The 24,638-nt window shown below is 45.5% G+C and overlaps 1 protein-coding gene across 3 annotated transcripts in view; it reads left to right on the top strand.

Moving 5' to 3' along the window:
- Positions 1 to 22,447, top strand: part of EXOC6B (exocyst complex component 6B) — a 133,173-nt gene extending 110,726 nt beyond the window's left edge. For all 3 annotated transcript variants that reach the window (XM_069977171.1, XM_069977173.1, XM_069977172.1), the window contains 2 exons: positions 14,872 to 14,984; positions 20,398 to 22,447. In XM_069977171.1, coding sequence (XP_069833272.1) covers positions 14,872 to 14,984; positions 20,398 to 20,524 — 240 coding nt within the window. In that variant the 3' untranslated portion in view covers positions 20,525 to 22,447. The remainder of the gene's footprint in view (positions 1 to 14,871; positions 14,985 to 20,397) is intronic.
- The last annotated feature ends 2,191 nt before the right edge of the window (positions 22,448 to 24,638 follow it).

The raw sequence follows: 24,638 nt of genomic DNA, 5'->3' as shown, positions 1-24,638 counted from the left end.
AGCGCTTGATTGGAGCCAATTTCATCCTACAACAGGACAATGACCCTAAACACACCTCCAAATTGTGCAAGAACTATTTACAGCAGAAGCAGCAGCTGGTATTCTATCATAGGTAATGGAGTGGCCAGTGCAGTCACCAGATCTGAACCCCATTGAGCTGTTGTGGGAGCAGCTTGACCGTATGGTACGCCAGAAGTGCCCATCCAACCAATCCAACTTGTGGGAGCTGCTTCTAGAAGCGTGGGGGGCAATTTCTCCAGCTTACCTCAACAGATTCATAGCTAGAATGCCAAAGGTGGGCAATGCTGGAATTGCTGCAAAAGGAGGATTCTTTGACGAAAGCAAAGTGTGATGTAAGAACAATGTTATTTCACATACAAATCCTTATTTCTAACTTTGTCAATGTCTTGACTCTATTTTCTATTCATTTCACAACGTATGGTGGTGAATAAGTGTGACTTTTCATGGAAAACACAAAATTGTTGGGGTGACCCCAAACTTGTGAACGGTTGTGTAGTTCATGACCTTTCTGGAGAAAAAAAAATTGCAATTGGAAAAAAAAAAAAAAGAGTAAAGAAATGTAAACTGTCCTGCGGGGATCCGCGTCCTTATTGACTGTAAGGGACCCAACATTAAAAAGACTCATTGTACAAAGTGATGCGTTAGAGCCGGCAGACGATTAAAGGCTCCTGTGTTAGTCTATAGACGACCCATGCATACGTAATGTATACAAGCTATTCTCTGGCGGCTCCGTATATAAACAGCCAGACGACGGCTCAGAACAGGCTAACCTGATCTATATAGGGGTGGACTCTGCAGCCCTATTGTCTAGTAGTCCCTTCGGAGAAGGACTAAAAGCGGTTAAATCGGTAATGGCGGTGTAGCACAGTCTCCGAAACTGAAGACGCGGCGGTAGGGAAATGGCAGGACGTCAGATGAAGTCACAGAGTACACAAGAGGGACTATATACTGTTAGCCCTTTATTATAATTATTATTACAGGCTTGTGGTTTGTTTGCATTTAGAGGGATTTCATTGTTTATAACTTTACCCTGATTGACTTAGGTTCTTCAGCCGGTTAAGTATTTGACTGATGTTTATGACGTTGTGTAATGTCTGCTATGGGGAAGCTCTCAGAAATTTTGTTTTGGTCCTTTAAATGCTCAGGGGGTCCCCGAACCTAAAGAACATATTGTTTTACATTGAAGAGATATGTATTGTAAAGTTCTTACAGCGTCACAGAATGTGAACTATTTCTACCCTCGCAGGGCTTCTTGGTGACCCAATTCACATGAAGTGACAAGTGACTGATGTCCTTTTAAAAATACCTGCCATGCCTATACCCTGCGGTAACAATCATCCCTGCACAGCATAGATAAGACTGTGCCGATCCACATTGAAGCTGTATACAGAAAACAATAACATTTTTACATATCACTAAAATCATTTTTTGACCGACAGTTACTGAAGATGTACGGCCACCTTAATCCATGTCAGAAGTCCAAGGTCATACCGTGTAAAGCTGCCCACCTACATAACACCTTCAACTCTAAATGTTGACCTTAAAGGGATTCTCTACTTTGGATAGGTTGACTCTTCTACCACAAATTTTTTCTTGTTGGGACCTCCAGTGAGCAGTGGGGATCTATGGGGAAACCTGGCAGTAAGTGTTACGTTTCCTGCAGTGCCCCCACAGGGGATATTAAATGGGTAATTCACTATTTTTTTTTTTTTTTTTAAATCAAATGGTGCCAGAGATTTGTATTTACTTGAATTATGTATGTCCTGCAGGAAGTGGTGTATTCTTTCCAGTCTGCAGAGCACGAGTACTTTCTATGGGGATTTGCTCCTGCTCTGGACAGTTCCTGACATGGACAGAGGTGGCAGTAGAGAGCACTGTCAGACTGGAGAGAATACACAACTTCCCGCAGGACATACAGTAGCTGATAGGTACTGGAAGACTGCAGATTTTTTTTAATATTCCTCATAAGTCGGACAGACCCGCCAGCAGTATAGAGGTATATGAGGACCTTCCAACTGATGTCATCTGTGGATAGAAGGATCAGGCGTGCTCTCCATAAGATATGTGGTGGAAGGATTTTCCACTTAACTTCATGTTTTCCGGTACTCCCTAGGGCTGCATCTAACTTCTTCAGCCACCGGTAATCAAATACCGCATGCTCTCGTCCGGACGAACCCGAGCATACTCGAGATTCGCTCATCTCCCATTGTCAGCCAGCCTGCCCGGACTGAAGAACTTGTCTTCCTAGCCACGCATTGAAGCTTATGAGTATAAAGTTACCCTGTAAAAAATGGGGTGCCCCTAGTGGCCCCATTCTAGTACTACTAGTCACCTCAGACACCCAGTCTTGTGCTGGAGACATGCAAATGAGTGAAGTTGCCGCACACGCCTGATTTAGTTTTTCTCAGAAGTCTCTGGTGCGGAGAGGCCATCCAAAGTTTACCGCACGTGGAATAGATCTTTTGTCTCCAATTACCTCTGTCCAGCTATTTCCACTTCGGCTTCAAGGTGCCATAAATAGTTTTATTTTGACAGTTCCTGGAGAATAACTCAGCCATCTGTACAGCACGGCGGATAAAGTGTGAGCTGGATAATATCACTGGAAAGCAGCTACAAGTGTCAGGACTGTGTGGAAGCGAGAGCAGTCACACGTGTGCAGGCTGTGGGGCAATGCCTCAGGCACTTACTGCCATGTTCACCATGTATGGAGAAGGATAGATGTACCCGGCATATTGCTAGCCACATGACTGCCCCCTGCTGATGAAAACACTATGGCAGGCATGGATTTTATTTTTTAAATGATTACAGCGAAAGAAAATTGCAGCCATAATGATGGTTTATATAAGAATATAACTACTATAATACTGCTTCCTATATACAGGAATATAACTACTATAATACTGCCCCTATATACAAGAATATAACTACTATAATACTGCCCCTATATACAATAATACTTGAGTGCCCGGACCTCTGTCTTCACTGTTTACATAACTACTATAATACTGCTCCTATATATAAGAATATAACTACTATAATACTGCTCCTATATACAAGAATATAACTACTATAATACTGCCTGCTATATACAAGAATATAACTACTATAATACTGCTCCTATATACAAGAATATAACTACTATAATACCGCCTCCTATATACAGGAATATAACTACTATAATACTACTCCCTATATACAAGAATATAACTACTATAATACTGCTCCTATATACAAGAATATAACTACTATAATACTGCTCCTATATACAAGAATATAACTACAATAATGTGGCTCAGGGAAGAAACAGAGTGCTGCACATCACACCTATGGCTGATACTAGTGCCCCTAGGCTAAATAAAAAACACATCAGAATTTTGTGTATGAATTGATCAAGCCATACTGCCCCATGTACCTCGTGCCGGTATCTGATACACATGGGTCCCTACACTAAGTCCACACCGTGCCAGTCAGTGGCCACCAACCCCGCAGGCGTGCACAGCCAGGGAACGGGGGCCATGGGACGGCCCTGCGACCCCCATGCCACAGGACCAGACCCAAAAACACCACACCAGAACCCGGCCAGCACCGCCGGCGGAGAAGGTCGCCCCCAAGCAGCACAAGTCTGGATAAGGAATTACACTCACCATAGCTGCAGCAAACAGAATGGGAAAAAAACAGGAGGGATTAAAACCATGTGCACTCAGGTGTCTCCTGCTAATTGCGGTCATGTGGGTCTCACCAGGAGGAGTGCAAAACACGGAGAAAAGAGAGAAACAAAATGTGGCTCAGGGAAGAAACAGAGTGCTGCACATCACACCTATGGCTGATACTAGTGCCGCTTGGCTAAATAAAAAACACATCAGAATTTTGTGTATGAATTGATCAAGCCATACTGCCCCATGTACCTCGTGCCGGTATCTGATACACATGGGTCCCTACACTAAGTCCACACCGTGCCAGTCAGTGGCCACCAACCCCGCAGGCGTGCACAGCCAGGGAACGGGGGCCATGGGACGGCCCTGCGACCCCCATGCCACAGGACCAGACCCAAAAACACCACACCAGAACCCGGCCAGCACCGCCGGCGGAGAAGGTCGCCCCCAAGCAGGTCGCCCCCATGTGTATCAGATACCGGCACGAGGTACATGGGGCAGTATGGCTTGATCAATTCATACACAAAATTCTGATGTGTTTTTTATTTAGCCTAGGGGCACTAGTATCAGCCATAGGTGTGAGGTGCAGCACTCTGTTTCTTCCCTGAACCGCATTTTGTTTCTCTTTTCTCCGTGTTTTGCACTCCTCCTGGTGAGACCCACATGACCGCAATTAGCAGGAGACACCTGAGTGCACATGGTTTTAATCCCTCCTGTTTTTTCCCATTCTGTTTGCTGCAGCTATGGTGAGTGTAATATCTTATCCAGACTTGTGCTGCTTGGGGGCGACCTTCTCCGCCGGCGGTGCTGGCCGGGTTCTGGTGTGGTGTTTTTGGGTCTGGTCCTGTGGCATGGGGGTCGCAGGGCCGTCCCATGGCCCCCGTTCCCTGGCTGTGCACGCCTGCGGGGTTGGTGGCCACTGACTGGCACGGTGTGGACTTAGTGTAGGGACCCATGTGTATCAGATACCGGCACGAGGTACATGGGGCAGTATGGCTTGATCAATTCATACACAAAATTCTGATGTGTTTTTTATTTAGCCTAGGGGCACTAGTATCAGCCATAGGTGTGAGGTGCAGCACTCTGTTTCTTCCCTGAACCGCATAACTACAATAATACTGCTCCTATATACAGGAATATAACTACTATAATACTGTTCCTTTGTACGTAGAAAGTATCTGTTCAAAGGTATAGCTTTTGTATAACTATGTAATGTTATTCCTGAACTATGATTATGTACTTATGAAACACTAGTTTGTTCATTGGTCCTGCTATACTGTAGGCTGATCAAAGTTTTCTCCCGATAAATAGAGCCATGCTGGGCACTAGGAGTGCGATGAGGAGCCTTGCTGGGTGGACACCAGGGGTAAGATGAGGAGCCATGCTGGGGACAAGGAGTGACTTGGGGAGCCATGCTGGGGACCAGGAGTGAGATGCAGAGACATTATGGGCACCAAGAGTGAGAGGAGGAGCCATGCTGAGGAACAGGATTGAGATTGGGAGACATTTCGGGCACCAGAAGTGGAGATGAGAAGCCATGCTGGAGACCAAGAGTGAGATTAGTCATGCTGGGGACCTTAAGCGAGATGTGGAGCCATGCTGGAGACCATAAGCGAGATGAGGAGCCATGCTGGGGACCAAGAGTGAGATGCAGAGACCTGCTGAGCAACAGGATTAAGATGAGAAGCCATGCTGGGTGCCAAGAGTAAGATGGGGAGCCATGCTGAAGACCAGGAGTAAGATGAGAAGCCACCCTGAGACCAGGAGTGTGATGAGGAACCATACTGAAGACCAGGAATGGAGATGAGGAGCCATGCTGGGGACCAGGAATGGAGATGAGGAGCCATGCTGGGGACCAGAAGTGAGATGAGGAGCCATGCTGGGGACCAGAAGTGAGATGAGGAGCCATGCTGGGAACCAGGAGTGAAATGAGGAGCCATGCTGGGCACCAGGAGTGAAATGAGGAGCCATGCTGGGCACCAGGAGTCAGATGAGGAGCCATGCTGGGGCCCAGGAGTGGAGATGAGGAGCCATGCTGGGGCCCAGGAGTGGAGATGAGGAGTCATGCTGGGGCCCAGGAGTAGAGATGAGGAGCCATGCTGGGGACCAGGAGTAGAGATGAGGAGCCATGCTGGGGATCAGGAGTGGAGATGAGGAGCCATGGTGGGCACCAGGAGTGGAGATGAGGAGCCATGGTGGGCACCAGGAGTGGAGATGAGGAGCCATGGTGGGCACCAGGAGTGGAGATGAGGAGCCATGGTGGGCACCAGGAGTGGAGATGAGGAGCCATGCTGGGCACCAGGAGTGGAGATGAGGAGCCATGCTGGGGACCAGGAGTGGAGATGAGGAGCCATGCTGGGGACCAGGAGTGGAGATGAGGAGCCATGCTTGGGACCAGGAGTGGAGATGAGGAGCCATGCTGGGGACCAGGAGTGGAGATGAGGAGCCATGCTGGGGACCAGGAGTGGAGATGAGGAGCCATGCTGGGGACCAGGAGTGGAGATGAGGAGCCATGCTGGGGACCAGGAGTGGAGATGAGGAGCCATGCTGGGGACCAGGAGTGGAGATGAGGAGCCATGCTGGGGACCAGGAGTGGAGATGAGGAGCCATGCTGGGGACCAGGAGTGGAGATGAGGAGCCATGCTGGGGACCAAGAAAGAGTGCACAACGCTGGGAATGAGTAACTTGTCACATAAGACATAATTTTACACTCTTTCAACAAATTTTGGCGAACAAGGATTTAGTCTATGTGGCTCATGTATCTGCTCACCTTCTTTAGCCTCTCATACCCTTCGCTTCCCATAATCCTCCTGGCTTTGGTGCTGTCCCCTTGCACCAGCTCAGAGGCATGGAGGCGCATTCCCAGCCTGCTGTACGTTCTGTACTCAGTGACAGCGTATGAAGTATTACATGTATGAGGCCATCCAGAGTTTAGCCTGACATAGTGCAGCAGCCGCTCCGCTGTATAATCCTGGCCTCTCTGCAACCCGCTGTAACTAAAATGAACTCTTCTGGAGAATACTGGGAACTTGCCCCGCTCTGTATATTACCAGAAAATCACACGTCCGCTCTGATGATATTATGTCTAACATCACAAACAACCCCCTCTACAATATTCATAATGTGAGAGTGAGCTGCATTACCACTGTGTTACTACTTCTATTGTCGCCATAATGATGTTTTTATATTACTTTATAGATACTTAGCAGTTACAGTGCCTCTAGTGGTCAGGGCATAATATTGCACATGTTATATTGTATTAGGTCTGTATACAGGTGATGTATAATAGTGTTTACCAGCTGTACACACATATATACAGGACATACCCAGGTTATACCAGCTGTACATATATAATTATATACAGGAGATCCCCAGGTTATACCAGCTGTACATATATAATTATATACAGGAGATGACCAGGTTATACCAGCTGTACATATATAATTATATACAGTATATACCCAGGTTATACCAGCTGTACATATATAATTATATACAGGAGATCCCCAGGTTATACCAGCTGTACATATATAATTATATACAGTATATACCCAGGTTATACCAGTTGTACATATATAATTATATACAATATATACCCAGGTTATACCAGCTGTACATATATAATTATATACAATATATACCCAGGTTATACCAGCTGTACATATATAATTATATACAGGAGATACCCAGGTTATACCAGTGGTAAATATATAATTATATACAGGAGATACCGAGGTTATAGCAGCAAGCTCCATATCACTATGTGTCATAATATTATTCTATATCATGGTTCAGAGGGTGCATTACATGGAGGGAACATATAGTAGCACCTATCGCCAGGTGGCGGCCACCACATTCCTGGCTTGGTGTAGATTACGTAGGTGCAGCCCCAGGAATGTATAGCTGACACCGGTATGTTGACGTTTACAGGACAGGTGGCTGCTCCCTTATTTTCACCTTTTCGCACTCTGCCAGGACTTCAGGCTATGTTCACATCTACCTGAGCACTGACTCCTTAACTTGAGCTGTAAAGGTCAGCAGCTGCATACTCTATGGAGGCCTGTGTAATCTGGGCAAGAGTGTTGTGGCTGAGCTGGTGTCAGTGACCTGTCCAATACTCATCCACTCATTCATTGCCGTGTATTACATATAGCCGAGGATTTTGGGGTCTCCTCCAAAGCTGGCCTACTCTCACAGGTGTAAAATATTGTGAAGTTTACTTGTTAGCAATCACTACTCCACCACCATTTGGCATCCTTTATACTCGTGTTGGGGGATGGCTCGGAGGTTAGTACTGTTCCCTCGCACTTATGTTGGGGCATGGGGTTGGCTTAGAGGTTAGTACTGTTCCCTCGCACTCATGTTGGGGCATGGGGTTGGCTCGGAGGTTAGTACTGTTCCCTCGCACTCATGTTGGGGCATGGGGTTGGCTTAGAGGTTAGTACTGTTCCCTCGCACTCATGTTGAGGCATGGGGTTGGCTTGGAGGTTAGTACCGTTATTTCACACTTCTGTTGGGGCATGCGGTTGCCTAGGAGGTTAGTACTGTTCCCTCGCACTCATTTTGGGTTATGGGGTTGGCTCGGAGGTTAGTACTGTTCTCTCACACTCATGTTGGGGCATGGGGTTGGCTCGGAGGTTAGTACTGTTCCTCACACTCATGTTGGGGCATGGGGTTGGCTTAGAGGTTAGTACTGTTCCATCGCACTCATGTTGCGGCATGGGGTTGGCTCGGAGGTTAGTACTGTTCCCTTGCACTCATGTTGGGGCATGGGGTTGGCTCGGAGGTTAGTACTGTTCCCTTGCACTCATGTTGGGGCATGGGGTAGGCTCGGAGGTTAGTACTGCTACCTCGCACTCATGTTGGGGCATGGGATTGGCTTAGAGGTTAGTACAGTCCCCTCACACTCATGTTGGGGCATGGGGTTGGCTCGGAGGTTAGTACTGTCCCCTTGCACTCATGTTGGGGCATGGGGTAGGCTCGGAGGTTAGTACTGTTCCCTCACACTCATGTTGGGGCATGGGATTGGCTTAGAGGTTAGTACTGTCCGCTCGCACTCATGTTGGGGCATGGGGTTGGCTTGGAGGTTAGTACCGTTATTTCACACTTCTGTTGGGGCATGCGGTTGCCTAGGAGGTTAGTACTGTTCCCTCGCACTCATTTTGGGTTATGGGGTTGGCTCGGAGGTTAGTACTGTCCCCTCGCACTCATGTTGGGGCATGGGATTGGCTTAGAGGTTAGTACTGTCCCCTCGCACTCATGTTGGGGCATGGGGTTGGCTCGGAGGTTAGTACTGTTCCCTCGCACTCATGTTGGGGCATGGGGTTGGCTCTGAGGTTAGTTCTGTTCCCTCACTCTCATGTTGGGGCATGGGATTGGCTTAGAGGTTAGTACTGTTCCCTTGCACTATGAGGGCCCTAAATGTCCCCCTTTACAGATCCACATCTCTCCTTATTCCGGAGGCTTATAGGAGTCTGATTTCCTCATACAATTTTCCGATCTTCCGGCACTGTGTTGCCGGATAACCTGGGATCTTACAAGATGCAGAAGCAGACTTTTTGGTCTAGAATATTTCTCGTTTTTGCCATTGTCTTTCCATCATTAGGACAGAGGAATGGCAGATAACAGAGGGCAGCGGCTTGCAGTTATCTGTGTGCTGTACTGCATTAGTGACGGCTCTATATTTAGCCGGCACTATCGCATGTGTGCTCAGTGTCACTCGGGAAGCGCTGCGCCTGCTTGTTCTCAGCAGCCGATTAATATTCCTTCCCTTTATGTAAATTCCTCCTAGAAAGTCCCTGGATAATATGTCGTTTAGCCGCACGGTGCAGCTGTGAGGTTGAATCACTTGTTACGCGCTCCACACACGGGAGCAGGTTCAGCGCTGGGTGACTGTGTAAGTTCATATAGAGGTGAAGACGGAGGCATGGCCTGACTCAGCCCAACTATAAGACATGTGCTGCAAGATATATGCACACATCCTCCGCCCTGCACCGCCGCACAGGTGCTGTCACTGCACATGGCAACCGGAGACTCTGCTGGGGTCCATGACTGCTGATACCTTGTACCAGAGGCCAAAGCTTAGTGTGCAGGGCCCTGTGGGATGTCTTTAAAGTTATCCGTAGTGTGCAGGGTCCCGTGAGATGTATATAGGGTCATCTGTAGTGTGCAGGGCCCTGTGAGATTTATATATACAGTAATCTGTAGTGTGCAGGGTCCTGTGAGATGTATATAGTTATCTGTAGTGTGTAGGGTCCTGTGAGATGTATATAGTAATCTGTAGTGTGCAGGGCCCTGTGAGATGTGTATAGTTATCTGTAGTGTGCAGGGCCCTGTGAGATGTATATAGTGATCTGTAGTGTGCAGGGCCCTGTGAGATGTATATAGGGATCTGTAGTGTGCAGGCCCCTGTGAGATGTATATAGTTATCTGTAGTGTGCAGGCCCCTGTGAGATGTATATAGTTATCTGTAGTGTGTAGGGTCCTGTGAGATGTATATAGTAATCTGTAGTGTGCAGGGCCTTGTGAGATGTGTATAGTTATCTGTAGTGTGTAGGGTCCTGTGAGATGTATATAGTAATCTGTAGTGTGCAGGGTCCTGTGAGATGTATATAGTTATCTGTAGTGTGTAGGGTCCTGTGAGATGTATATAGGGATCTGTAGTGTGCAGGGCCCTGTGAGATGTATATAGTAATCTGTAGTGTGCAGGCCCTGTGAGATGTATATATACAGTGATCTGTAGTGTGCAGGATCCTGTGAGATGTATATAGTTATCTGTAGTGTGCAGGCTCCTGTGAGATGTATATAGTAATCTGTAGTGTGCAGGGCCCTGTGAGATGTATATAGGGATCTGTAGTGTGCAGGATCCTGTGAGATGTATATACAGTGATCTGTAGTGTGCAGGGCCCTGTGAGATGTATATATACAGTGATCTGTAGTGTGCAGGGTCCTGTGAGATGTATATAGGGATCTGTAGTGTGCAGGGCCCTGTGAGATGTATATATACAGTGATCTGTAGTGTGCAGGGTCCTGTGAGATGTATATAGTGATCTGTAGTGTGCAGGGTCCTGTGAGATGTATATAGTGATCTGTAGTGTGCAGGGTCCTGTGAGATGTATATAGGGATCTGTAGTGTGCAGGGCCCTGTGAGATGTATATATACAGTGATCTGTAGTGTGCAGGGTCCTGTGAGATGTATATAGTGATCTGTAGTGTGCAGGGCCCTGTGAGATGTATAAACAGTGATCTGTAGTGTGCAGGATCCTGTAAAATATATATATACAGTGATCTGTAGTGTGCAGGGCCCTGTGAGATGTATATACAGTGATCTGTAGTGTGCAGGGTCCTGTGAGATGTATATAGGGTGATCTGTAGTTTGCAGGATCCTGTGAGATGTATATATACAGTGATCTGTAGTGTGCAGGGTCCTGTGAGATGTATATAGGGATCTGTAGTGTGCAGGGCCCTGTGAGATGTATATATACAGTGATCTGTAGTGTGCAGGGTCCTGTGAGATGTATATAGTGATCTGTAGTGTGCAGGGTCCTGTGAGATGTATATAGGGTGATCTGTAGTTTGCAGGATCCTGTGAGATGTATATATACAGTGATCTGTAGTGTGCAGGGTCCCGTGAGATGTATATAGAGTGATCTGTAGTGTGCAGGGCCCTGTGAGATGTATATATACAGTAATCTGTAGTGTGCAGGGTCCTGTGAGATGTATATAGTTATCTGTAGTGTGCAGGATCCTGTGAGATGTATATAGTGATCTGTAGTTTGCAGGATCCTGTGAGATGTATATATACAGTGATCTGTAGTGTGCAGGCCCCTGTGAGATGTATATATACAGTGATCTGTAGTGTGCAGGGCCCCGTGAGATGTATATATACAGTGATCTGTAGTGTGCAGGGTCCTGTGAGATGTATATATACAGTGATCTGTAGTGTGCAGGGTCATGTGAGATGTATATAGGGTGATCTGTAGTGTGCAGGATCCTGTGAGATGTATATATACAGTGATCTGTAGTGTGCAGGGTCCCATGAGATGTATATATACAGTGATCTGTAGTGTGCAGGGCCCCGTGAGATGTATATAGTTATCTGTAGTTGCAGGATCCTGTGAGATGTATATAGTGATCTGTAGTGTGCAGGGCCCTGTGAGATGTATATATACAGTGATCTGTAGTGTGCAGGCCCCTGTGAGATGTATATATACAGTGATCTGTAGTGTGCAGGGTCCTGTGAGATGTATATATACAGTGATCTGTAGTGTGCAGGGTCATGTGAGATGTATATAGGGTGATCTGTAGTGTGCAGGATCCTGTGAGATGTATATATACAGTGATCTGTAGTGTGCAGGGTCCCATGAGATGTATATATACAGTGATCTGTAGTGTGCAGGGTCCCATGAGATGTATATATACAGTGATCTGTAGTGTGCAGGGCCCCGTGAGACGTATATATACAGTGATCTGTAGTGTGCAGGGCCCTGTGAGATGTATATACAGTGATCTGTAGTGTGCAGGGTCCCGTGAGATGTATATATACAGTGATCTGTAGTGTGCAGGCTCCTGTGAGATGTATATACAGTGATCTGTAGTGTGCAGGGCCCTGTGAGATGTATATACAGTGATCTGTAGTGTGCAGGGTCCTGTGAGATGTATATACAGTGATCTGTAGTGTGCAGGGCCCTGTGAGATGTATATACATTGATATGTAGTGTGCAGGGTCCTGTGAGATGTATATACATTGATATGTAGTGTGCAGGGTCCTGTGAGATGTATATACATTGATATGTAGTGTGCAGGGCTCCTAGTGACCATCCCTATGTGTCCTCACATTGACTTCTCATCTTCTCCTATCATACATTTATTACGGAGACCCGCGCCCTTCCCGCACGCTGTATTACGTAGCCTCTAACCTTGGCACATCCCTGCCGGTCAGCCGACCCTTCTATGAGGTGTCCATCATCAGTCCGGCTCTGGCTTCTTGGCATTTTGCGGGTGACTGACAGCCAGTCTCATCCAGCCATCCAGAGCTGCTATGTTAATCCTCTACTCCAATAGGATTTGGGTGAATAGCTGTGTGTGCTGAGTGTGTGCGCCGTCACGTTTGATGTATGGGCCCCGAGTGCGGCTGGAGACGGCAGGCCTGAAAGAATTAATACTATTTGCATATTTAGTTGTGGAATCTTCCCCAGAAGGTACAGACTGGAATTCTCCAGCTCCCGTGACACTTTACATGCCTGTGCACTTGGGGTTTAGGATGTTTTTACTGTATATATATATATATATATATATATATATATATATATATATATATATATATATATATATATACACACACACACACACTTGGAAGGTGAAAAGTTTATGTGGATTATTCAGTCTTCCACATGCGGAGTTATTGTTATATGTGCTGGATTCTTACCCACTAGGAGCCTACCCCTCTGCCTACTGTATAAACTGCATTAAAGAGGGAGTTCACCAATTTATTTCCCCATTTAAATCAACTGGTGCCAGAGATTTGTAATTTACTTCTATTAAATAATCTCCAGTCTGATTACCCCAAGCATGGGGATTGTGTACAGTAAAGGACATGAGATCAGGTGTTGTCTATGGTGATGTGACCCAGTGTGGTATAAAGCCCCTATTACACGGGGGACTGGGAGGAGGAAGCGGGCACTGTCAACGTTTGTTTGCTCCTTGTTTCTAGCTCGCTGCCGTTGCTATTACACACGTCGGCAGCGAGCGGGTGAGTCCGGGGACGGGCGCGGGTTGCTGCCTGGGTGATTGCAAGATCGTCCGGGCACCCCATAATATATGCTGCTATATTAGTCGTTTGTCTTTCAACAGTCTTGCAACGATCAGCCGACATCGTTCATGTCGGCTGATACTTGCCTTCTGTTACACAAGACAATTATGGGCCGTAATGGCCGATATCCGCCGAATACAGCCAATAATAGTTTTGTGTGATAGAGCCTTTAGGCGAGCAGCGTATGTGCACGATTGTGGCCCCTATTTGGCATGGTATATGGGAGTGGACACTGTAGTAATAGGAAGAGAGGTGTTCCCTTAAATACAGCACCTGCACCTCTAACCCTGACCACATGACTTCCCATAGTATCTGCTCCCCCATATCCACATAACATAGGGTCACCAATCATCTTGGACATTACCTAGATCACATAGTGTGACCCTGACCACAATAGTACAAAACAGTATCTAGTCCCTTATAGTCACATAGCAGGGTCACCTCTTTACCATCATCTTGGACCTTACCAGCACTCTTAGCCCTGTACCACAGTCACCCTGATCGGGTGAGTGCACCTGCACCGTATTCACTCTCCTGGAGTCTCAGAACACTTTTGAATACAGCGCCCCCATAGAGAATTAATGGATTTTTGGCCAAGGCGGCTATGCAGGTGCTTTGAGTAGACTGTTAATCGTGTCCCTGTTCTCATGATCATGGGGGTCCCAGATGGCAAATCCTCTGCGATCAGCTATCCATAGGATAGGGGGTAACAAGCTCAGATGGAAATACTGCATTAATAAGGTTTAATGCTGTGCAATGGAGGTGTAGTGGAGTATGTACTGCCTATGCTGATGGATATAGGGGAGTATGTACTGTCCATGCTGATGGATATAGCGGGAGTATGTACTGCCCATGCTGATGGATATAGGGGAGTATGTACTATCCATGCTGATGAATATAGCGGGAGTATGTACTGCCCATGCTGATGGATATAGGGGGAGTATGTACTGTCCATGCTTATGGATATAGGGGGAGTATGTACTGTCCATGCTGATGGATATAGGGGGATATGTACTGTCCATGCTCATGGATATAGGGGAGTATGTACTGTCCATGCTCATGGATATAGGGGGAGTATGTACTGTCCATGCTCATGGATATAGGGGGAGTATGTACTGTCCATGCTCATGGATATAGGGGGAGTATGTACTGTCCATGCTCATGGATATAGGGGGAGTATGTACTGTCCATGCTCATGGATATAGGGGGAGTATGTACTGTCTATGCTCATGGATATAGGGGAACATGTTTCAGAGCTTTTGGTATATAGTAGTGGGATCTCTGTGGTGATGGTTATAGGAGTGGTGCTATCCAGAGTTGAGGGACTAGTATATGCTTATGGTGCCCTGTATTTATGGTATCTCTTTTTTTCCCCCCTCTCTACAGCTATTGGATCTCTTCATTAAATGGGACTGGTCAACGTACCTGGCAGACTATGGGCAACCCAACTGTAAATACCTGCGTGTCAACCCCACCACCGCACTCACTTTACTGGAGAAGTAAGTTCTACCCTGAGGTCCTGGGCAATGAAGTCAATAATAATGGTGACAAACGGTGTGTGAGGAGCCGTGGACAGGGCACATTATCAGAGTAGAACAGTCCCGTGTCTCCTCACTGTGTACGGTTAATCAGGTTACCGCACCAGTCAATGACACCCTGCTGAGTAATGGCTACAGGGGGAAGCGGGATTGTAGACGGTGACAGGCCCAGAATCATCCTGTCTTCTCTGGTACATAGTGTGCTGTATGTGCTCATAAGTCAGTGGGTGGAGGAACGTTCCCTCGGGCAGATACTATATATCATGGTGTACATGACCTTCCTGTGCTATGATAGAAAGGTCTGGTTATTCCACCTGTTCATGTGTCATATGTGGAGACATGGCCGTGACCCTGCTCCGCTGTGTCATATTTCTTCAGAATCTCAAGCTTATCTAGTGGGTTCATGTTATACTGCATGATCCCGAGGCTCTCATTGTCGTGCAGACACCCTGACATGTGGCCAAGAACATACACCGCCAGAGGTGTTCTCGCTTAGGGCTTTCCTTACACTGTACTTTATAGTGTACAGGGGGCGTCTGCTGGCCCGGGGTACATAGTGTATAGTATGTGAATATATGTGGCCATCTGATGTACCTGGACACTAATTTATAGTCACTTTAAAGTAGCCAACTCTGCCAGTTACTAAGGTGGGACACTGCTATGGCCAGTGATTGGCTAAGTGAGCAGTCAACAAGTAATTGTCAACAAGTACCAGGACCAAGAGAAATTGGCACATGAGCTGTGGGGGATCGGATAGTTGAACATGCACCTTCAGACAAATAGAAAATAAATTCTGGCCCCTGTACTTCTCATCAATGACAGTACTTTACCCTCTGTTCCCCTTCATCACTTATTTCCCCACCATCACTCTTCTCCTCCTCCTTACCTCTCCTCCTTCACGACCCTTCATTCCTCCCTTAGCTCTCCTCCTCCCCCAGCACTTCATTCCTCCCTTACCTCTCCTCCCCAACACTTTATTCCTTCCTTACCTCTCCTCCTCCACCGACATTTCATTCCTCCCTTAGCTCTCCTCCTCCCCCAGCACTTCATTCCTCCCTTAGCTCTCCTCCTCCCCCAGGCACTTCATTCCTCCCTTACCTCTCCTCCCCAACACTTTATTCCTTCCTTACCTCTCCTCCTCCACCGACATTTCATTCCTCCCTTACCTGTCCTCCCCCACTTCTCCACCATCACTTTATTCCTTCCTTACATCTCCTCCTCCACTGACATTTCATTCCTCCCTTACATCTCCTCCACTGGCATGTCATTCCTCCCTTTCCTCTTCTACTCTGATACTTTATTCCTCCCTTACATCTCCGCCTCCGCGACACTTCATTTCTCCCTTTCCTGTTCTCAGACATTTCATTCCTCCCTTACCTCTCTTCCTCCACTGACACTTCATTCCTTCCATTACCTCTCCTCCTCCAACAACACTTCATTCCTCCCTCTCTCTCTCCACCGACATTTCATTCCTCCCTTCCCTCTCCTCCTTCACTGGTACTTCATTTCTTCCTTACCTCTCTTCCTCCACCAACATGTCATTTCTCCCTTTCCTCTTCTCCTCCACCGACATTTCATTTCTTCCTTACCTTTTCTTCTCCATCATCACTCTATTCCTCCCTCCCTCACGTCTCTTTCTCCAGCGACACTTAATTTGTCCCTTACCTCTCCTCCTCCACCATTACTCTATTCCTTCCTTACTTCTCCTTCCTGACCATGACTTCATTCCTCCCTTACCTCTCCTTCCCCACCAACACTTCATTTCTCCTTTACCTTTCCTCTTCCACAGACACTTAATTTCTCCTTAACCTCTCCTCTTCCACAGACACTTCATTCCTCCCTTACCTCTCCTCTTCCACAGACACTTCATTCCTCCCTTACCTCTCCTTCTCCACCATCACTCTTTTCCTCCCGTACCTCTCCTCCTCCACTGACATTTCATTCCTCCCTTTCCTTTTCTCATCTACTGACACTTTATTCCTTCCATTACTTCTCCTCCTCCATCGACATCTCATTCCTCCCGTACATTTTCTTCTCCACCATCACTCTATTCCTCCCTTACCACTCCTTCTCCACCGACACTTCATTCCTTGCTTACCTCTCCTCCTCCACCGACATGTCATTCCTCCCTTCCCTCTCCTCCTTCACTGGTACTTCATTCCTCCCTTACCTCTCCTCCTCCACAGACATGCCATTGCCCCCTTTCCTCCTCTTCTCCACTGACACTTCATTCCTTCCTTACTTCTCCTTCTCCACCATGACTTAATTCCTCACTTACCTCTCCTCCTCCACAAACATTTCATTCCTCCCTTACCTTTCCTTTTTCATCATACTATTCCTCCCTTACCTTTCCTTGACCATTGTTGCTTCATTCCTCCCTTACCTTATGTTTCTTCACCATCACCTTATTCCTTCCTTTCCTCCCCCCACCTCTGTGCATAACTTTTCCTTCTTCCTCCTGACATTTTCTTACTTTCCTGTCCATTACGTGTTACTTAGCTGTCTTTTGTCTTTTCCTCCTCTATAACACACAAACTTTACTTAACCTTCCCTTCCACCTACATAACTCACCATCCACTTCTTCCCTTTATTGTCACTCATGTTTTCTTCTTTTTCTAACCTCACTATCTATCTATCTCCTATCTATTTATTTATTTATCTATCTCCTATCTATCTATCTCCTATCTATTTATTTATCTATCTCCTATCTATCTATCTATCTATCTATTTATTTATCTATCTCCTATCTATCTATCTATCTATCTATCTATCTATCTATCTATCTATCTATCTATCTATTATCTATCTATCTATCTATCTATCTATCTCCTATCTATCTATCTCCTATCTCCTATCTATCTATCTCCTATCTCCTATCTCCTAATCATATTTCTATGATCTCCCTTGTGTGGTATACATTTTCAGCTTGTGACACACTTTCCACCATTGCACTTTCTGGCATCAGCTTAGTGTTATTAGTGAGAGTTGACTGATCCTCTCCGTATCTCCTCATCCTGTGATCACATACATCACATTTACTTTGGTTTCATGTTTTTCCCCTCCATGGTGATTTCCTCCTGGTACAGGATACACCGCCTGTAAGTATAACTCTAATATAACTGGATTGCTGCAGTGTACAAGCCTGGATCCCATGTCCGCTCATTCACTACTAAACCTTACATTTTGTTTTCCATGTATATTTATTTGTGAGACTGGATGTTCTGTATGTTGTGTGGTACTACTAGGCTCAGCATGGCCTGGAGTCCTCCTGATGGTAGTTGGGATCCATCCTCCTTCCTCCCACCACCATCATCAGTCAGGGCAGTGTTGTACCTAAGAAAGATACTCCATGCATGTCAAACTGAGCACATGTGTATATGGAAAGTCCATTAGGAATAGCTGACAGCAACTGAAGCCTTATGGAAAGCTAAACACTTGAAGGCTGTTACATTGGGGCTGTATACAGGCAGCCACACAGTCTCAGTATACATCAGCTTATACAGAGAACATGTAGGATGAATGTCACCATGTAATGCTTAAAGGGGTTGTCCACCCAAAAAATTTCCTTTCAAATCAACTGGTGCCAGAGATTCATAATTTACAACATTTTCCATTACTTATGAGTAGAGATGAGTGAACCTTAAGCATGCTCAAGTTCATCCAAACCTGAGCATTCGGCATTTGATTAGTGGCGGCTGCTGAAGTTGGATAAAGCTCTAAGGTTGTCTGGAAAACATGGATATAGTCATTGGCTATATCCATGTTTTCTACATAGCCTTAGGGCTTTATCCAAGTTCAGCAGCCACCGCTAATCAAATGCCTAATGCTCAGGTTTGGATGAACTTGAGCATGCTTAAGGTTCACTCATCTCTACTTATCAGCTGCTGTATGTCCTGCAGGAAGTGGTGTTTTCTCTCCAGTCTGACACAGTACTCTCTGCTGCCACCTCTGTCCATGTCAGGAACTGTCCATAGCAGCAGCAAATCCCCATAGAAAACTTCTGCTCTCCAGACTGGAGAAAATACACCACGTCCTGTGAGGCATACAGCAGCTGATAAGTACTGGAAGACTTGAGATTTTTTTTTTTTAATAGAAGTAGATTACAAATATCATCTAAAGCATACACTTTTGTTTTTCTTTTGTTTTGATGTATACAGAATTGTACTGTTGTACAAATTTCTTGAAAAACTCTTAATAAAAACTATTGAAAGAGAAGTAAACTACAAATCTCTGGCACTTTCTGGCACCAGTTGATTTGAAAGAAAAATATCTTTGGTGGACAACCACTTTAATCTACTAAACAGAGCAGAGAATGTGTAACTGATGGCTGTCTATTACAAAGCCTGTGGCAGAGAGGGCGACACGTTCACTTTGTGGCTATTGGCCACTCATTCCCTATTATTGTTAGGTGGACATAGGTTGTATACATGGTGGTACAGGTTTGCACTGCCTGCCTGCATGTTATCTAACAGACTGGTGTGATGATCATGTCTATCTGTGTCCATATAACACGGCTGGGGCACACTTCTTCTTTTACAGAATACATTACATAGATGAAAGCTCCCCATGATATGGATGTGGCATCCTATATAACATATGAAGTGTTATTTGTAGAGGCCATGTTTGATCCTTGATCCATCCAATTTCTTCAGCCACCAGTAATCAAATGCTGCGCAGTCACACCAAGTTGTTGTTAGGCGACTCTAACCTGCTGATGTGTCCTTATTGCCCAGGAGATGCCGAGGAGGAAGGGATCCCATGCACTTAGTTATTTGCTTCATGGTCTGGCAAGACTGTTAGGAGCACTGGGGCACCAGTTAGGAGCGCCAATCTGGAGCAGGCCGGGGGCGAATTGGCACTATGGGGGTGGGGCAGCACTCTGAACAGTCTCACGGATCGTGGAGCAAATGACTGCTTGGGAATGGTCCAGAAGAGGAAGATAACACACAAACCTTCCTCCTAAGCATCTACTGTGCAATAGGGACATATCAGCAGGTTAGATTTGTCTAACCTGCTGATAGTTACCTTTTAAGTGACTGTACAGTATCCACGTTTGACATTTTTTAGGACGTGTTTTATTTATTTTGTGTTTGTGAATCTTGGAATTTTTCAAAACATAAGACACCTAAGATACACCTCAAAACTTTGCATCCAGGGAACTTTTAATACTCTTCTAGGAGTAGTTATGAGTTGTAAGTTTTTAATACTGGAACAGTCTTGGTGTATCTTTATGAGTGCTATGTCTTATCACTTCCTCTGCTTTTGGCCAACCCATTCTAACATCTCCCTAAGAGCATGCTGCGTCCTAGCCACCTACAAGCAGTGTCTCCAATCGTTCCCTGATGTTCTCATCAGCTGTGTTTTCCTTCTACAGGATGAAAGATCCCAGCAGGAAGAGCAACGTCTTCGCTCAGTTCCGAAAGAACGAACGGGACAAGCAGAAGCTGATAGAGACCGTGGCCAAGCAGCTCCGGGGGCTGATCAACAGCCACCACTCATGATGCTGCCACACAGACAAACAAGGGACTGTGCAACACCATATATACTGAACCAAGCTGGCGCCACATCTAGTATAGAGCTCATCTAAGGACGCAGTGGCTTTGGCCGCCCTCTCGTAAATCGTATTGCTGGGCCAGGACTAAACAAGGGGATATAGGATTTTCTAATGCTTTTGGCTGGTGCCGGTGGCTGTTTTTACTATTGCACTGATCTTCTAGTTTTGACATGTACAGCATTAGAAAATGTCACTTTTACATGTTTTTAGTACACACAGCACTGATGCAAAACTTCTTATAGATAAATGGAATGGGGGAAACGTTACAAAGATGCACTCCGACCTGTAAATGATCATTTCCTTCACACTAACACACAGGTATAGACTGAGAATTTGCAGAAGGAACATGTGGAGAGGACACTTATTACTGGATACACTGTAAATCTACCATGAGGGAAGTATTAATATAGTGCAGGGAATGGGCCCAGTAATACTACAGCCACCACCTCTGTTATCTGCTCTGTTTGTATTCACTTCACTTACTAAGGGCCAAGCACCCCCAACACCATTCTACTTACTTTCCCCCCCCAACATAAGATTGGATTTCCAGCTACATCATAGGATCTACAGTATTCAGCGTCTTCTCATTGCCAGAGGGACTTTGCTCTCGAAATCCTTGACTCAGCTCCTTTTTTTGGAAGCACAAAGTACTATCCCAAAAGTCACTATTGAAATCGATAAGGTTTTTCAAAGGGAATTGCTGTGATAGGTTGTGGAAACCATAGACTCTTTTCTGTGTTCTCGTTCTACATCCTGGAAGTACAGGGTAAGTCTCATCAGTGACTGGTGAAGAGCTTTGGGCTGGCGGACACAATAGCCTCACATGCCACCGCTCGTAGCCCTTTTCCGAGGCCACCATTTGGTTTTCAGACAAAATACAGACCGGACAAGCCTGAATAAGTGATTTAGACACTAAAAACAAGAGTCTTTTGGATGCAGGAAAATCTGTTTGGCATAAACAGTTAATCACCAACCATTGGTGCCACAGGAGAGTTGGCCTGTATGGCCTGACCACAGCTGACGCATCATCCATCGCCAGGATTTACGGTGCTTCTCCAGTTTGAGTCTCGTATTTCGTGCTCCCATGGTCTTCCATTTTGCTCTCCGTGATCAAAGCTACTGGACCTCCTCGTGGTTCACTCTTTGTAGATGGCCTATATGTTTCACTGTGTCAGGATACAATATTCAGTGTACACATCTCACTCTGAGTAATGTTTAGGGATGAGGGAACCCGGCCTATGGTTTTCACCGATCTACCTGCCTATAAGATGCAATGGGAGAAAAGATTTGTTGCTGCTTTTTATGGTAGATCAAAGCAAAGTCATCTACAAGTTGACCCAGTCTGTGTTCTATGGGGTCTTGAGAGTCCATTTATGTCTACAATGTGTTCTGTGGGCCCTTTATCTCCTATGGTGTCTAACATAGAGGCGTTCTTTCTGTTTAGCAACAGGGCACTCACTATGGAGGGATCCTAATCCCATCTGTGTACAGGGGCCTATCTTGGAGCACTAACCTTTGTGGTCAGATTAGTGTCTGCATGAACGTAGAGTGTTCAGATCCCACATGACCGCAGAATGACTACTCTCTTAGTATACATGGCGCTATCATGAAATGATTCTTTGAGGATTTTATTGTATGGTGTATAGGAAGGAAGCACAATGTGTCCTATTTCACAGCCTGTCTTAAGATTTAATGCTGTATTGTTTACAGGATTTTTTTTTTATATGCCACCTAAACCATAAAACACAAGGTGCCATAACTGAAGATCTTAAAGGGGTTCTCGGGGATTGCAGAAAACATAGCTGCTGCTTTCCTGAAACGGCACCACCTCTTCTCCTCTCAGTTACTAAATGGAGCTAGTTGTAATACCAGATGTTCCCAGGAGAAAGCAGCTAGGTTTTAGTTTTTCCTTTGACAATATGCACTATAGCAGTAAGTGATGAAAGAAGTGTCCATCCCATATACCACATATACTCTTAAATCGGAAAACTACTGTCATATGGGACAGAATGGGTACAGTACAAGTGGTGTGAATATGCGGGGTGCATGAAACTGCTGGAAAAGGGGATGATGAAGGGTTTATGATGTATTGTGTATAGTTGTATCTGTTCTATAGTTAACATTGGGCCTAAAAGCCAGGAGCAAGGATCCTGTGTGCTTATATAGGTAAAAATCACACCTATTATGGTGACTGATCTGAGAGCAGGACTAGAGTATTAATCAGATGGTTAATGAACGTCATTACAGAGTATTCTATGTGTTATACAATAAAGCACCAAGACGTAACAGGAATAGAATGTATTGTCCACGTACATCACACTCATCTGTCCACAGCTAAATCCAGATAGTAGATATTTAGACTAATGGTGGCTGCCTTAAGTAATGGCACCTAAAGAAAATACACTTTATATACAGTATATATATATATATATATATATATATATATATATATATATATATATATCTCCAAACCATCATTGCACAGGTTATGCTAGGATAGAATACTGAGAAACATTGCAGATACAGTGGTGTACTTAACCTTAGTGCAGGTGTCACATCCTGAGCTGCTTTCATTATTCTGCCGGCTTCTACTTGCAATCCGTTGCTCTGTCCTTACATAATGTTGACCGCTTAGCCCAAATGCAGTGTTGTGCTGCTAGATCGGGTGACTAAAGTAAACCTCATGCTTCTTGTGTGCACACCAAGCCAGCAGAGATGTATTGGGTTTTATAGATATGGCTGGCAGAAGAGCCGCAGCTATGCAACTTTGGATGTTACAGAAGTATAAACTAGGGATTAGTACTAAGAAAAGAAGTGTGCAACTGGCCAAACACATTAGATAAATGCTGAATCCATCACTTCTGGGGGGATTGGCCATCTAATATAAAGCCTTTTAACTCTTCCCCCGATGGCAGATCCAGGAAGAGAAGAGCATTGGATAGGTTGGATTTCTACTGCCTAAGGATAGGTTTACACTACGGAATCCGCACGGATAAGTTCCGTCGGATCACGGCGCTTGTACCCGTTCACGGTGGCGTGCATATCCGCCCATGCCATAAACACCATTCTATGACCGGGCTAATTCCGCCATCTGCCGAAAGAATGGACATGTCAGTTCTTTTGGTGGAACGCGGAATCCTGCTGGCCATAGAATCATGTCAGATAGGCGCGCCGTCGTGAGTGCATTCCGTAGTGTGATCCTACCCTAAAGGTCCTTTTACACAGGCAGATTATCAGCAGGATAAAAGGCTCACATGCCTCTCAGATTAAGATTACAGGCATGGTCACCCTAGCATGCATTAGTGTTGGGGGATTGGAAGGAATAGCTGTGGGCTGAATGAGCGTTTGGCATACAGCTATGTGTATGGCCACTTTGGACCTGGAGTTGAGTTGCCTTTTATACATAAGAACGTACAGCCACAAGTTGAATTAATATTTTCCTTTAGACTATTATAATTTGATATTTTACAATTGTACGATAGATCAACAAATATTCAACCCGAGTAAAGGATTTAGCTACATGTTCTCTCTTTTCTTATTCCACAAAGAGGAACTAGAATAGTCCATACAGTCAACTAGAGGCATAGGATGGTGTAAGGAGAACAGTTGTTACCATTCATCGCACTCAGGCACTCATCGCCTAAGATAGATGCCAAATCACAGTGCCAATGTGGAGTTGTATCTGCTTCTTCATTGCCATGTTACATAATTAGAGTCCATCAAATTCAGCCTATAACTGTGTTTATCCAGAAAAGGACGGCTTGATGTGGATCTGCCTTCATTGAGACTAATATGCCCCCAAATATGTCATATATGTCGGAAGAAAGCTTTGATTTGTCATGGAGATTACTTGACTTGGCATCTGTATTAGATGGACCTAAGAGGGGACTTGACATGAATATTGGTGAAAGGCTTTGGGGGGTCGATTAAATTGTACTGGAGTTGAGCCGACTATTCGTTAAAGCGACTCTGTACTCACAATCTGACCCCCCACCCCCCCAAACCGCTTGTACCTTCAGATAGCTGCTTTTAATCCAAGATCTGTCCTGGGGTCCGTTCGG

The sequence above is a fragment of the Dendropsophus ebraccatus genome, chromosome 7 (assembly GCF_027789765.1).
Source record: "Dendropsophus ebraccatus isolate aDenEbr1 chromosome 7, aDenEbr1.pat, whole genome shotgun sequence".
Taxonomy (NCBI): domain Eukaryota; kingdom Metazoa; phylum Chordata; class Amphibia; order Anura; family Hylidae; genus Dendropsophus; species Dendropsophus ebraccatus.
Note: the sequence above shows the minus strand (reverse complement) of the source record. Positions and strands in the feature narration are given on the sequence as shown.